General features: G+C 42.1%; 1 protein-coding gene across 2 annotated transcripts in view; it reads right to left on the bottom strand.

Annotated features, from left to right (window-relative positions):
• The window catches only part of LOC103760233 (transmembrane protein 132D), a 236,947-nt gene that overhangs the window by 35,697 nt on the left and 187,755 nt on the right, over nucleotides 1-13,495 (bottom strand). For both annotated transcript variants that reach the window (XM_018076205.1, XM_018076206.1), the window contains exon 5: nucleotides 4,269-4,412. In XM_018076205.1, coding sequence (XP_017931694.1) covers nucleotides 4,269-4,412 — 144 coding nt within the window. The remainder of the gene's footprint in view (nucleotides 1-4,268; nucleotides 4,413-13,495) is intronic.

Raw genomic sequence — 13,495 nt, forward strand, 5'->3', positions numbered from 1 at the left:
ACTGGAACTGCCAATGCTAAACTAAGGAGCAGATAAAATCCTGGGCTCGATTAGCTTCTCCCTTTGATTTTTTTTTTTACTTTGTCACTCCACTGACTTGAGAAGAATTCAACTTCTCCCTGAAGTGCGCCAGGGTAAGGAAGAAAAGGAACAGCTGTTAAAAGTTTAATGCTTTAAAACACTGTCTGCTTCAGGCTATTTTAAATGCTCTGGCACTTCAGGTTCTGTAAGGTCTGTCACTTGATTAAAAAGATGTTATTTTGCCACTGATAAAACCACACTAAGTGTTATTGAAAGATTTATTAGCCTGCAGTAATATTTTACAAATTGCCAAGTGTGCTGTTATCCCCTCTAATACACTCCAAAGTGAGCAGAGCAGAGCAGCTGCCAACCTTTCCCTTGACCAGCACTGACTCCCTCTCGGGTAGCTGTGGCTGCAGCAGTTGCTTTCCAGCTCGACAGGATCCTGGTAAACAGCAAGGAGGGATAAACATTCCTGCTTCGCTTCTCACGCGAAGCCAGAGGGACGAGACTCTGCAGAGCACGAGCACAAACACCAGGCAACCATCCCACGGCCAGAACTGGTTGTAGAGCCTTGGGAAATGGGAATTCAGAGGGAGAGGCCAGGCTGTAACATCCTGCACAGCCTCTCAGTTTGTGCAAAGGATGCCAGAAGTAACACCCTCCCTTCAGTTCTGCCCCAGGAATTTGCTTGTAATGCAGGCACAAAGCACACCTGCCTCCCTTTGGCATCCCTGCCTCAGAGCCAGGAGCACAGGATGCTCTAGAAGGAAATAATCTGAAGGTATTTTGTTGGAAAGCCACACAGACTTGGATAACATGCAGATTTTGAATGGGGGTCCTCTAATAAATACACAGTTCAATATAAAAAGGGGACAGAGAGACTGTATCCTGTTCCCAGTGCTGGCACCACTCACTGTGTGACTTCAGGCAAGTGCCTTCTGGACAGAGCTGAGAATGTGCTGGAATTTTTAGTTAACTGATCAAACAAAATGAACCTAAAGGTGTTTTCATTTCAGGGCAACCAAAATGCAGATTTTCAATTAACTCATCAAACTGAAAACCCAGAGCACTGGGAAGTTTTGCTTTGGAGACTTCTAGGCTTTGTTGAGCCTTGGAAAAAAATGACCATTTTGAAATGAAAATATCTTTTCAAAATGAAAGATTAGAAGATGTTTATTTTTTCTTTTCCCCCATTCTTGATTTAAGAATTTGATCTATATTAACAAAAGACAAGAAAGTCTGCTCACCAACCTCTCTCCTTCCCATGAGGTCAGTAGGAGTTTTAACATCAACTTCAGAACTTTACAGTGCACTGAAATCCTCACCTTAACTTTTCTGTGTCATTTGTAAAACAGAGCCTATAACATGCCTTCATTTTTTGGTCTGGTTACTCTGTCATGCTGGACCAAATAATTTAAGATAACTACTGGGCAATAAAAATATTGTTTCAATGAACTACATTCTGTCCTGACTTATTCAACCAAGTTCAACCACGTGCAGTTTGGGACAAAATGAGTCAGTGCACAATTTGGTCCAGTTCTTTAAAGTTCTTTGAAGTCTCAGATGAAAAAAATGAGTAATAAATGTGGACCCTGAAACAAAAGGAAGAATGAGGTATCCTCATTCTGCAAGGAAAATGAGCTTAACCTCCTCATTAATCAACACCAAAAAAACAGGAATAAAAGCTAAGCCACAAAGACATAATCAATCTGTTAGATGCTACTTGACAGGTGCATTGAAAAATAGCAACAATAAAGACCCAAAGAAATATAATCTTAATCTTTATATTGCAATGGGCATCTTAAGCAGATTTTTTTTTTCCATTTTATATTCAGTACTCTAATTCCCAGAGAACAGAAACTCTAATTACAGTTGCTTGCTGAAGGCTGGCCAGTAATTATGTATCTTTCTCCTCATTAGATGCCTGTGAAGGAGGCTTGGCCTGAAACAGAGCAGGTAAACTGGAAACCTGGAGACACGTTTTCAATTAAGAGCTCATTTTAAATTGGCAACTCATTTTAATGCTGCTGAAACCTGCCCTCCTACTGCAGAGCAGGGAGCTCAGAATGTCCTGATCTCTGGCTGGTGACAGCCTGGTTGGACAGACACACAAGCCTGTGTTGGTATGTTCATGTCCTTACATTTAATGACTTTTACTGGTGTAACCTCTTTGCCAGAGCTAGAGCTGAGCACAGGCTGCTGCAGAGTTATGTCAGACAGAAACCACTACACCAACATCCAGTGACCAGGCCAAATGACTCTGATAAATTACAACTTCAGAAAAAAAAAACAATTTTTTGAAATGTCTTCCAAATGACACATTTGCTTTCAAAACCTTTTTTTTCCAGTTCACCTCCCTCCAAAAAAGAAAAAGTTGCTGGTGAGTTAGTGAGTTCTTAGTCCATTAAATTCCACAACATGAGGACCCCGAATAATTTCTTTCTGTTTTTAGATCTAGATTAAGTCCAACAGTTTGCTATATTTGGCAGATTTACCAGATTCAAAAGGGCATCATAGAAGCAAGAAAAAAGATTTCTACTAATATAACCAGAAAGACACATTTAATCAGAAAATACTAACATGGTGGTTCTTCAGATAAATAGGAACCCCGAGTAGATTTTAAACAGGAAACATAAAAAATGCTGGACTTTGAAATTGCTTATGTTCATCTTGTATACCATAAATTATCATCAAGGAATTACTTTAAAAAAAGTCCAATGAGTGTAAAACCTGCAATTTTTGAGCAAAAAAATAATCTTTAGAGATAGCTCAAGAAAGATCATTTATTCCTCTACTCAGCTTTATCCTTCAGTTACCCTGCTCTAAGTTGTCACTGTCTCGTTAACATGAACCTGCTAATCTTGTAAGGACGTCTCAAAGTCCCACAGTTCCCCATATGACAGTAACAACCAAGTACCAACACTCATCTGTGCCTAGAAAGGCAAAAAATGTCCCCTAGGAAGAGTGTTTTTGAGGTAATGGGGCCCGGGGGGGCCCTGAGCTCTGTGAATCCAAATTAAAATGAACTGTAACAGGCAGAATGCTCAGCAACCCACTCAGCTCTAGGCTAAGGCAAGTTTCACAAAGGCCAAGTCCTCAATAAGGGGCAGTTCACAAAAGTTAATGGGATAACAGTGATTTCCAGCAGCTGGAGGGGTGGCCTGAAGTATTTGCAATTGTTTTGTGACATGCTGGTTATCTTACAAAAAAAATTCAATTTTGACTTTTATTTGTGGCTGTGTCTCTCAGTTCCCTCTGCTCAAGTGACAGCCACAGGTGAGTTTGAGAAAAGATAAAAGCTGCTGTAGACAAGCCAGCTTTTCTGTCACTCTGCTGGAATATTCTCCACTTTATCTCCCACCATCACCACTGCTGTGTCCTTCCACCCACATGTCAGTCATTAACCAGGAAGAGTGGGAAATACTCAGGATTTCTTACAAGCTTTTAGTAGTAATATTGGGACCAGCTGAAAGCCTCCAAGAAGCACCAGTTTTCTCAAGGGTCCAGTCTGACCCCATGATTTCAGTATTAAAAAGGGACTCAAAGGCATTCCTGCAAGCTCTCACCTCATCACTGGCTAGGAAAGTCCACACTGAGTCAAAACTGAGAGGAGCAGCTTATTATTGCCTGGCATTTATCTTGCAGGAAGTTTGGGCTACAGAGCTGTTGTACAGAGTAAATCCACCAGCCAAGTGTCTTATCCAGTAATTTCCAGTCCATGATTGGTGGCCAACATGCTGCCTGTGAGACACCCTGGTAGCAGTTATGACCAAAGAAAATGCCAAAAGTAAAGCTAATGGTGTTTGCAATACACCAAATAATTATATATCCAATTACAGGATATATAGAAGAGAGAAGAGATGCAAACATCTTACAGCTCCTGTTCCAGTGTGGCAAACCAACTTCAGAGGAATCACCTCTGTCTCCACAACATCAGCTGTCAATATTCCTGAACCTACACAGCCCATTTAATTGAAAAAGTGAAGGTAGAGTGAACTCTGAAAATACTTCAAAAGTGGGAAGTGTCAGACAATTCCAAGTATTTGACAAGCAGGATGGAAAATGTGTGATTTTGTGTTTGGTTTGTTGCTTCACTGAGCCAATCCACACAGCAATAACAGCAGTAATAAACCTCTCTGTTCCAGCAGTAGAGCAGTTAGGAAGATGAAAGAACTTATCCCGTTAGAGAACACCACTGTTTTGCAGGGCCTCTGCCTCTGTGTAATGGAGCAGTATGATCCTACCTTAATGACATCTTCATCTGAGGATCTGCACTCCACAGATTCCAGAAGGTCAGTCACAGTCCCATCATCTTCCACAGAAATCACTTTGACAGGGACAGCCACTGTTTTCCCAGTGAGAATAGCTGTATTCAGGATCTCTGCTTCCTAAGAGAAAAAAAAAAAAAGGCCCTTTAATTAATATATTTTGCTACTAATTCATTAACACCACCTAGATTCAGCTTTACTTTAATTCCTAATGGTTCTGCCAAGAACTGTTCCAAGCAGGCAGGAAAGACAAACCTCCTCCCTTCGATCCTGAAACCAAACTCCCAGTTCTGATTGAGGGCTCTTAAGTTTTTGTCACGCCCTAATTGCTATTTCATGGTGCTCATCAAGTGCCAAAGCCACCTGGCACCCGAGGAATGACCCTGCACCACATAAACGAGATGCACCTTGCATTTAGCAGTAGTGAAATCTCCATCCTGAGGAGCTCATCAGTCTTGCTGATCACACAAAAAATAGTGTCTTAAGTCTTGCTGGTTTACCCAGAAAACTGTTTTCTGAAAGGTTTTCTACACACACTGAAACTCTATGACATTGCTGGACAAATACAGTGCAATTGTTAGGGAATAAGTGTGGACTGAGGACAGTCAGAAATCCACTTTGCCCCAGTCTCCTGGGTGATCTTTCACAGGTCCCTGCAGTGAGGCAGATTGTCTGCAATTGTCCTTGTCTTCCAGCCCACTGCCCTCCTGCACAGGGCCTCTGGCTGCACCTTTGGTTGGACACTCAGGCTGGAATCAGCTCCAGCCTCAGAGGCAGGCTTCAGGCTGCCCTCAGGGATGCAGTCTTGGCAAAGTCAACAATTCACAGCCTGCAGAACAGTGACACTCTCTCTCCTGACAGATAACATGTGGTTTTCCTTTGCTCTGCCTCCAAGGGAATTAGTTGGAGTGCCATTGTTCAGGTCCTGCATAAATGACTGTGTGGAATCAGACCCTCTTTGGGTTTTCTAGGACTTATCCCAGCTCCTGTTGGGTAAAGGTGGGCAAATACATATCCAAAACTCTTTTTTTACCATTTAATGAGTCTTGTGCAAAGCCATCCTCTCCCAAAAAGAGGGAGGATGCTGAGGAGGGCCTGGGCTCTTTAAAGAAGATGAGCTCAGCCATGACTTGTGTCTGTCACTCTTGTGACAATTATTGCAAAACACATTCCTTGTATCTGATTCATCACTTCTAATTTAAAAGTGCTGAGTTCTGATTGTATGAAGAGTGTGAGACTACACAGTGCTCTCTGTTACCTGGGTGTCACCTCAGTCTGGCACCAGAGATGTCCCTGAGCTGTGCCAAGACACTCAGAGCACAAATTGCTGCCCCAATCCTTCCACCCCTAATTACAAGATCCTGCTCGTTCCTGGAAAGGTCTCTGAGCCTTTCAGAACTGTGCCTGAGAACCATGAACTACCCCATAGAACAAGAGGCTCTTGATTTCAGTTGGCTCTTGTGCAATAAAGGCTTCCAAAGCCCCCCAAGTGCTAAATTCTCATTATCTAAATAGCTCATGCTATGAGCTCTGAGACTGACCTGATTTTACTTGTGGAAGACAACAAAGTTGGAACCCAGCTACCAGAAGATGATGATTGCTCCTACTGCCTCTTGGGCTGAAGAGGAGAAGCTGAGATTTCTCTCATCTAAAGGATTCACATCAAAAAGACCTTTTCCTACTACTTAAAGAAACAGACACACTTTTCTTGGACAAATAAAGCAATATTTAAAGAAAGAAAAAAACCCTTTCCTGGTCACTTTGTAGCTGCCTTGCTAATGTTGCCCCATCCTCACCATGATCCTTAGGGAAGGGAGAAAGAGGATTTCACAAAAAGAGAACTTGAGAAGAAAATCCTCTCCCTCCCTCAGCAGAAAAGCCCTGGAGGTATTTTGAAATTATAATTCACACAAAGGTGAGAATATCTGCCTGTATGGTAAGGCCCGTCTGTCTTGAGCACACATTTGTTCTCAGGACAGAATATATTATTAAGGCAACTGAGTTCTCAGATTTGCAATTAAGTTTCCAGGTCGATTTTTTTCCCCCACACCTGGGCTTTGCAGCAAAGTTACTGCAGGCAGGTTATTTAGAAGCTTTTTCTACTTCCCTGTAGCTCCTCCACAGAGCTGCACATGGAGGCAGCTTGACAGAACAAGTGCTATTAAGCATCCACTGTAATTACAAAATCCAGGTGTTAGGTCCTGGTTTTGCAAACACTGGGGCATGAATCTCATTTCACTGGGACTGTTTGAGGCCACACCACCTACCTAGACCTGCTCCCCCAAGCAGGCAGAGCTTCCTCCCTCCAGTTGATCCATTACAGTATGACCCTTGCAATTATTTTATAAAGCAAGGGGAAGTTTAATAACCAAGCCTTTGAAACAGTGTGATTAATGAGTTCTGCTTACCAAAGGCAAATGTAATTTCCCCTGGTAAGAGCTGGGAACTGAGAATGATTCTCAAAAGCTTCATGAATTTCTTCTGAGCCTCTGTTTTTTTTTTTTCCAGTGCTAGCTTTGGATATCCTGAATACAGCCTGCATCCTAATCCACCTGTTTGTTACCTGTCACTTTATGGAAACACACATAAAAGCAGGATATGTTGTACCTCAGCTGTGTCACTGCCATTACCCTGTTCTTCTTGGGACCTTTCACAAAGTACATCTAATCCACAGGGAATTTCTGCATGTCCAGAGGCTCAGTTGGCTCCAAAGCTCAGTAACATGGCCTTGGGTCCTGCCCCAGAGCCCTCTGTCTGTCTGACAGGTCTGTATTTAACCCAACTCTGTAAATAATCACAGCAACTTCAATGACAGCACCTAAAAACAGTGAGATGAGCACATTCAGACCTGATTCTAAGGTAAGGAAGCAAATACACATGTTGTTTCTATCCAAAATAGAAGATCCCAGACTCAAAGTTCTGTAGTTTTTGTCTGTATTCGTGTTCTAGATCCATGTTCAGAAACAAAGTGTTTTCAGGACCGTGCACAGCACGAGCAGCACCTGACAGCACTGCTGATTCTCAGACAAACATAAATATCTCCAAAACAATCTTTGTCCCCTCTCTCCCAAGGAATTGAGGGAGGTGGGGGGCAAGAAGTAATGCCTGGAGTTCATACAAATGCCTGTGATGGTTCTCTGACTTTCTATCAACAACTGCTTGTTCAGTCTCAGGAAAACAGATCCACCCAACAACTAAAGTAAAAGATGAGCAGAGCAAGCTGGCACTGGCCTGAAACTGTGCTGATCAACACTGGAATAACTGAGCTGTATCTCCTGTTTGCAGAGATTTCAGTACCTCCACATGTATGGACTTGGAGGATGATTTCTTTAGGCACCTGGTTTGCATCTCATCCCTGAACATAGAGGTATAATAACCATTTACACCAACTTACACAGCAGGGCCAGAGTAAAATGCTCCTTCAGGCACTTGTTTAATGGCCAGAAAGGTCTTAATGTTCCCCTGGTGAAAGCATATGAAAATTATTTCATTTTGAGGAAAGGAACATGATACTTATTTAGCTACACAGAGATTTATAGTTGAGAGTCTTAGCATGCAAGAGCTATAAATCTAAATAGTAACTAATTTAAAACTGTTGCTTTTTGCTGCTTAAGTGATAAAGGAATCTCCTGAAGAAATATTATGTTCTTTATCCATAACTAACATAGATTATAGGAGATAAGATGTCAAGGCACTGGAAGATGGGAATAGTTATGCCTTTGCAAAGCTATAGCCAAATAGTCTCACTGCTAAAAGTTGATTCCCTGAGCAGCCATTAAAAAGATGCTGGACTTTCCCTAAGCATTACACAGCATATCTCTATAATTCTCACACAGTGAACCCCTCAAATAATAAAATGAAATAATAATCAGAGAAAAACGTGTTTCTTCATGTGTTAGAAACGGAGGACCAGGTAATCTTTATTCTGAAATAGCTACCACGGTAAATAAATAGTAATACTTTAAAGAAGATTCTGGAGCGAGCATTCTTTGCCTACTGAAGAGATTCATATTAAATAACTGAGCATATTAAGCCCTCCAGCAGACACACATTCAGAAGATGTACACAGTAAGCATCTATTTAAGTAGAAATGCAGAAGTGAATACCTATTAGTTTTTTTCAATTTTAATTGGTAGCTTCCCTGCAATTTAATTTCCCTTCAGACATCTTTTGCCTTATAATTCCTGGGGTGAAAAAAAGGGCTTTAACAATATCTTCACAAATTTTAAGGAATTTCTGTTTCTTCCCCTAGTTCTCTTTGTATACACAGTATTTCCTTATGTTTGTATTTTTAATATATGTATATATATATATATTTATATACATTTTTAAAATAAATAAACCCAAGACTAACTCATGCTTAGCCCTGAGGCCCCACATCCAACTTCTGACAAAGAAAAGTTCGGTACTAACTGTCAACATTCTTTTCCAAAAGCATTTTAACATGAGTCAACACATCAATTTAACACCGAATCCCTGTTAGCCCTCACACAGCTACAAGCAGCAGCGAGCAAGGCACCAGCTTGTTTTCAAAAAAAAAAGACCTGGAGACATGTTTCCTCAAAATAACTTGGATGGATCTGGGGGGGTCAGTGTGCCCCCCCTTTTTCTGCTGAAGCAACAGCCACCAGTGGTGGTCCTGATGGCTGCATCTGGCTGAAGCTGGACTCTGGGAGACAGATAACAACACAATAGCTGAGGGCCATAAATCCTGCTCAGCAGCTGAGGGCTGCTATGCAAATCTGACTGTAAGTCAATTGTCTCACTCCACAAACAGTGGGCAGCACACCAAGATCAACCCTCGAGTAGGGAACCTCTCAAGGTTACTCCTCCAGGCTGAGAGAACCCTCGAGGCTGAGAGGTTCCTGACTGTGTCAGGTGCTCAGCAAGGGAACTGGGAATGAAAGCAGTGAAACTCTGAGGTCTTAGTTAAGTGGTACAGAGGACTGGTTGCACACACACAATCCTTTAGACATGAACCTCTGACCAAGTGTGGGACTGAGCCTGGATCCAGCTGCACCTGCACTCTGCTCTGTGAAGTTTAGTACACAGGGGAGTCCTTTTCAACCTCATGAGTCCAAAGAAGGGTCTCCCTGAGAGTTCTGTCTGACCCTGTTTTTGATACAGTAAATACTCAAGTGCACCTTGAGTGCCACTGAATCTCGTTAAACCACTGTTGCATTTACCATTGGATTTGGTCATCCTACTCTCTTATATATCAATAAAATATATTGTAGCTTCTCTCTTGCAAGTGAAGAGCATCATTCCACCTGCTACACTCACACCAGCCAGAAGAAGGGCATCTCCTCCTACAATACACAAGGAAAAAAGGCATTAAAAAGTCCCCACAACACTGTAATACATGTCCTATAAGCACAGCAGATCTCCAACTAATTTTTTTTTTATTATGGTGGAAAATATCTTTGCAGGCTAAAGATCTAATTTCAAAAATCAAGCATGTTCCTTTTTGTTATCGATAGGTATTTTGGCTTTGGGGTTAGCTATGTACAGACTGCAATAGGGAAGAGAATAAAATGATCCCTGAAATCTCCAGAAGTCCAGAGCACATCACCAAATGAGAAGTAATAGCTGCCTGTAAATCCATCCCATTTGGCATTCCATAACGTTCTCCATTTTCCTCTTTTTTTTTTTTTAATATATTTTCTATTAATCAGCATGTAGAGCATTAATCCATGGTACCACCTTGAATCTTTTCACTATTTAGTTTAAAAAAGACCCAGATTTTCCTTCTGCTCAGCTAGCAGCCATCTTGCTTGTATCAGAGAATCCATTCTTCAGTCATGCATAACTAATTTCAAATCTTATTTAGCATCAAGTCTCAGAATTAAGAAGCTAAGTGACAGCTGTTTAATTAACTCCTTAAGCTGATTAGAAAGCATTACAGAAATCCCCCCAAGGAAGAGTTTATAACTGTCAAGAGAGCCTAAGGCCATGTTAATGCTTCTGTTTAAATTTAGTAAGCTTCTAAACCAATAAAGTCTAAATGCTTGACATTCTCACGGATGTGGTCAAGTTCAGCTTTTTGCCTCCTGTTACCACTGCAAGGATAGGAAACAGAAACAAGGACACTGAAGAGATTTGAAAAGTCAGGAAGCAGCAGCTGAACAGTAAAGCAAATAGATGCATCTCCCTAAAGGAGCTGCCCTGGGTTGGTCCCATCCAAGCCTCGATTTTACGGGATTAGTGCTGAACGCTGGAGTAAAGCTGAGCTTGCACCTGAAATGCAGAGTCATCTCCCAGCCTCTGGTTGCAAGTAAAAAGGTTTGTTCATTGGTTCTTAAAACTTAAATCCACCTTTAATGACAAGATTATGGCAGCTGAAGTACAAGTTTTAGGAGCAGCTGGCGGGGCCAGATACAGGGTGGTGCAGAGAAACCAAAAATGCCCTAAAGCAAATTTTCTCGCCTGTAATACATTATTGTCAGCTCTGAGCTTGCAAACAGCTTGAAATAGCTGTTTGCAAATACAATTCTGATTTCTTTATTTGCCCTGTGGTTTCCAGGTTCTTTAGGAAGCACTGAAAAAAAAAAAATTGAAAAATTAGCTGCAATTCTTCTGCGTCCAAAGGAATAAAGATACAGTGGCCAGAAATAACACAAAATAATCTGTGAGGCCTTTAATATAAATAGAAGAGTTGTAAGTACACGTTGAAACACTGAAAGTATGAGAAATGATGGTGAAAACTGAATGTGAAAATGTGAAAAGACTGACATGAACTTCAAGGTTAACTGTTTGGTTTAATGTGTGCCCCTTTCATCACACCGAATGAAATCTGAAGTCACTGGGATATAAGCAAATTAATCACGTTTAATTCAAGCATTTGCTACTTAATCAGCTTCCTTTTTTCCTCAGTACAGGCAAGAGAGCTCCACAGTCAGATGTGCTGACACAGGGTTAAAGAGGAGCATCCACAGAAAGCCAAATGCAGGTTTCTCTGGATGGATCTACCTGCTGACTCCCAGTCTTCCACAGAGCCTCTGGAGAGGGGAAAATGGATTTTTTTTAATGGTAAAATGTGATTGCAAACCCGTTGTTTAGAAAGAAGTGGGTAGCAGAATCGATGTTTGAATATATTTTTCATCCTTTCTTTTTCAGTCTGTGATTGCTTGAATAATTTAGACTCCATGTAGTGGGGGTGACTCACCTCCAGCCACGCTCTCACTCCTCCTCCACTGGGGCACAACCAGTGCTTATGGAGAGAGCAGATTTGGCAAGGATGAGCAGTGAAACAAAGCCCCACATGGATACAAAGCCCAGCAATCACAATTTTCCAGTCAAAAACCAGGGAACAGCCAATTGCTGGATTGTGCTGTAGGGAAAAAGCAACATGGGATAACCAGAGAGACTGTGTGTCCCTCCTACTGTCACACACGAGGCATCCAGGAAAAATACCTAATTATATTTAATCTGAGACTTAACTTTTGCAAAGCCTTTCAGCTATTTTATATTCTTGCTAACAAACTTTCATCTCTGCATAGATAGAATCTTTCACTGCTAAAGTTGGAGGAGGGGGTGAGGAAGAAAAGCTAAATATATAAGACAGTGCTGTGTGTAGTAAATAGAGAGAGAAGGAGCAAAATAAGAGGTAGAAGTTGCAAAGGAAAAGTGGGATCATTAGAAGATGGCCAGCAGTGAGAGGTCTGTCATTACACAGCCCGTGATGTTCAGTAAAAAGCTCAAGAAGGAAAGAAATGTGTCTCAGGTGCTACTGTACCTGCCTTGGTGAAGTGAGGCCACTGTTCAGGCTGATAAATTCCCCTGTTTCACGTGTGTGTTGCTATAATGGGCAATCCTGGGCTGTGGACACTGCAGGATTGCAGTGATTGCAGGATTCAATTCCACAACTTTAAGGGATGGAAAATAAAACTTAGAAAATAAATAATCTCACTCCGAGGGAGAGAAAAACATCTTTGCCTGTTGTGTCCCTTTTCCTTACCTTTGTCTGTCTGCTGTATCTCAAATGGAACGGCTCGAAACAGGGAGTTTTTCTGTTTTGTTTTGTATTTGTACAATGGCCAGCCCACGGTTCAGACCCGAGGTCAAGCTGCTGGACCAGCTTACAATAGGTAACATTTTTCCTGAAGGTGAAACACGGCAAATACACAACAAATGCAAAGAACAAAGTCAGGGTGAAGGACATCACCTCCTTTTTTTGGTGCTCACTGGTATTTACAGCTCTGCTGCTGGGATAAAGGCACCCAAGGATTTAAGGTCTCCCACAGTGACTGCACAGAGCAGAAGGATGTCATTTTTAGCCTGCATTTTCTGTATTTCTGGGAGCAGGCAGCACACAGGCAAACTATCTAGAGAGAGTAATGAACTATTTAGCAACAGGTCAGTCTGTAGCATTCCCAGGAAGCTACACAAGCCATACTGGATCTCCCTTACACTCCGATAGCTGAGGAGTCAAATCCTCCCATGAGAGTTCACTTTTTTTTTAAGCTGTAGAGGCAATGTAAATTTAATTTGTCTCAGGTTTAAAAAGACGAAGTCCTTTTGATGTCTAACGTTTAGGAATTGTGTTAGCATACTCCTGGCAAGCTGTCCTTTGGTGTTTGGGTGGCTTGCAGTGCTAAGTAGGCTACCACGATCCCGGGAAGCTGTCATGTACTGTTCACTGTTTATCAAAGTCAGAGCTAGGGAGGCTGTGAATTGTCAGGCTGGGGCTCTTCAGAGAAATTGCTAATTAATTCACAGGCTCCAAACTGTAACTCCATGAAGCTGTGTGTGCATACTTGATTTTGGTCTCCAGACAGACTGCTTTAGCTGATAATCAACAAGGTTTGCTGCTAAAAGCAAGCAAGCAAACAAACAAACAACAAACTTGGGGAAGGTTCCTTCTCGGCTTTCCCTAGGAAGGCTGCCAGCACTCCCAGACACCGTCTCAGGAGGGAAAGGCACATCTGACAGCCAAAGGAGACCTTTCAGAGGAGCAGAGCTGGGAGATGTGGCCTGAGGTGCACGGATACGCTGTGTCTGATGCCGCTCAATTGCTGGGACTGGGGAGACTGGTAGGGACACGTCATGCAGAATTAGCTGAACCCAATCCCAATTTCACACATGGGGTCAGTATCTCAGCTCCTGGATTGATGTGCCAGCAGGAAGGCTCTTTTGATTCTCGAGCCTGCGGTGCGGGAGCCTAATGCGGAGGTTTGGTGCCTGCAGGGGGTTTTTTGGAGCTC

The sequence above is a fragment of the Manacus vitellinus genome, unplaced genomic scaffold (assembly GCF_001715985.3).
Source record: "Manacus vitellinus isolate BGI_N305 unplaced genomic scaffold, ASM171598v3 scaffold_31_pilon, whole genome shotgun sequence".
In the NCBI taxonomy this organism is placed as follows: domain Eukaryota; kingdom Metazoa; phylum Chordata; class Aves; order Passeriformes; family Pipridae; genus Manacus; species Manacus vitellinus.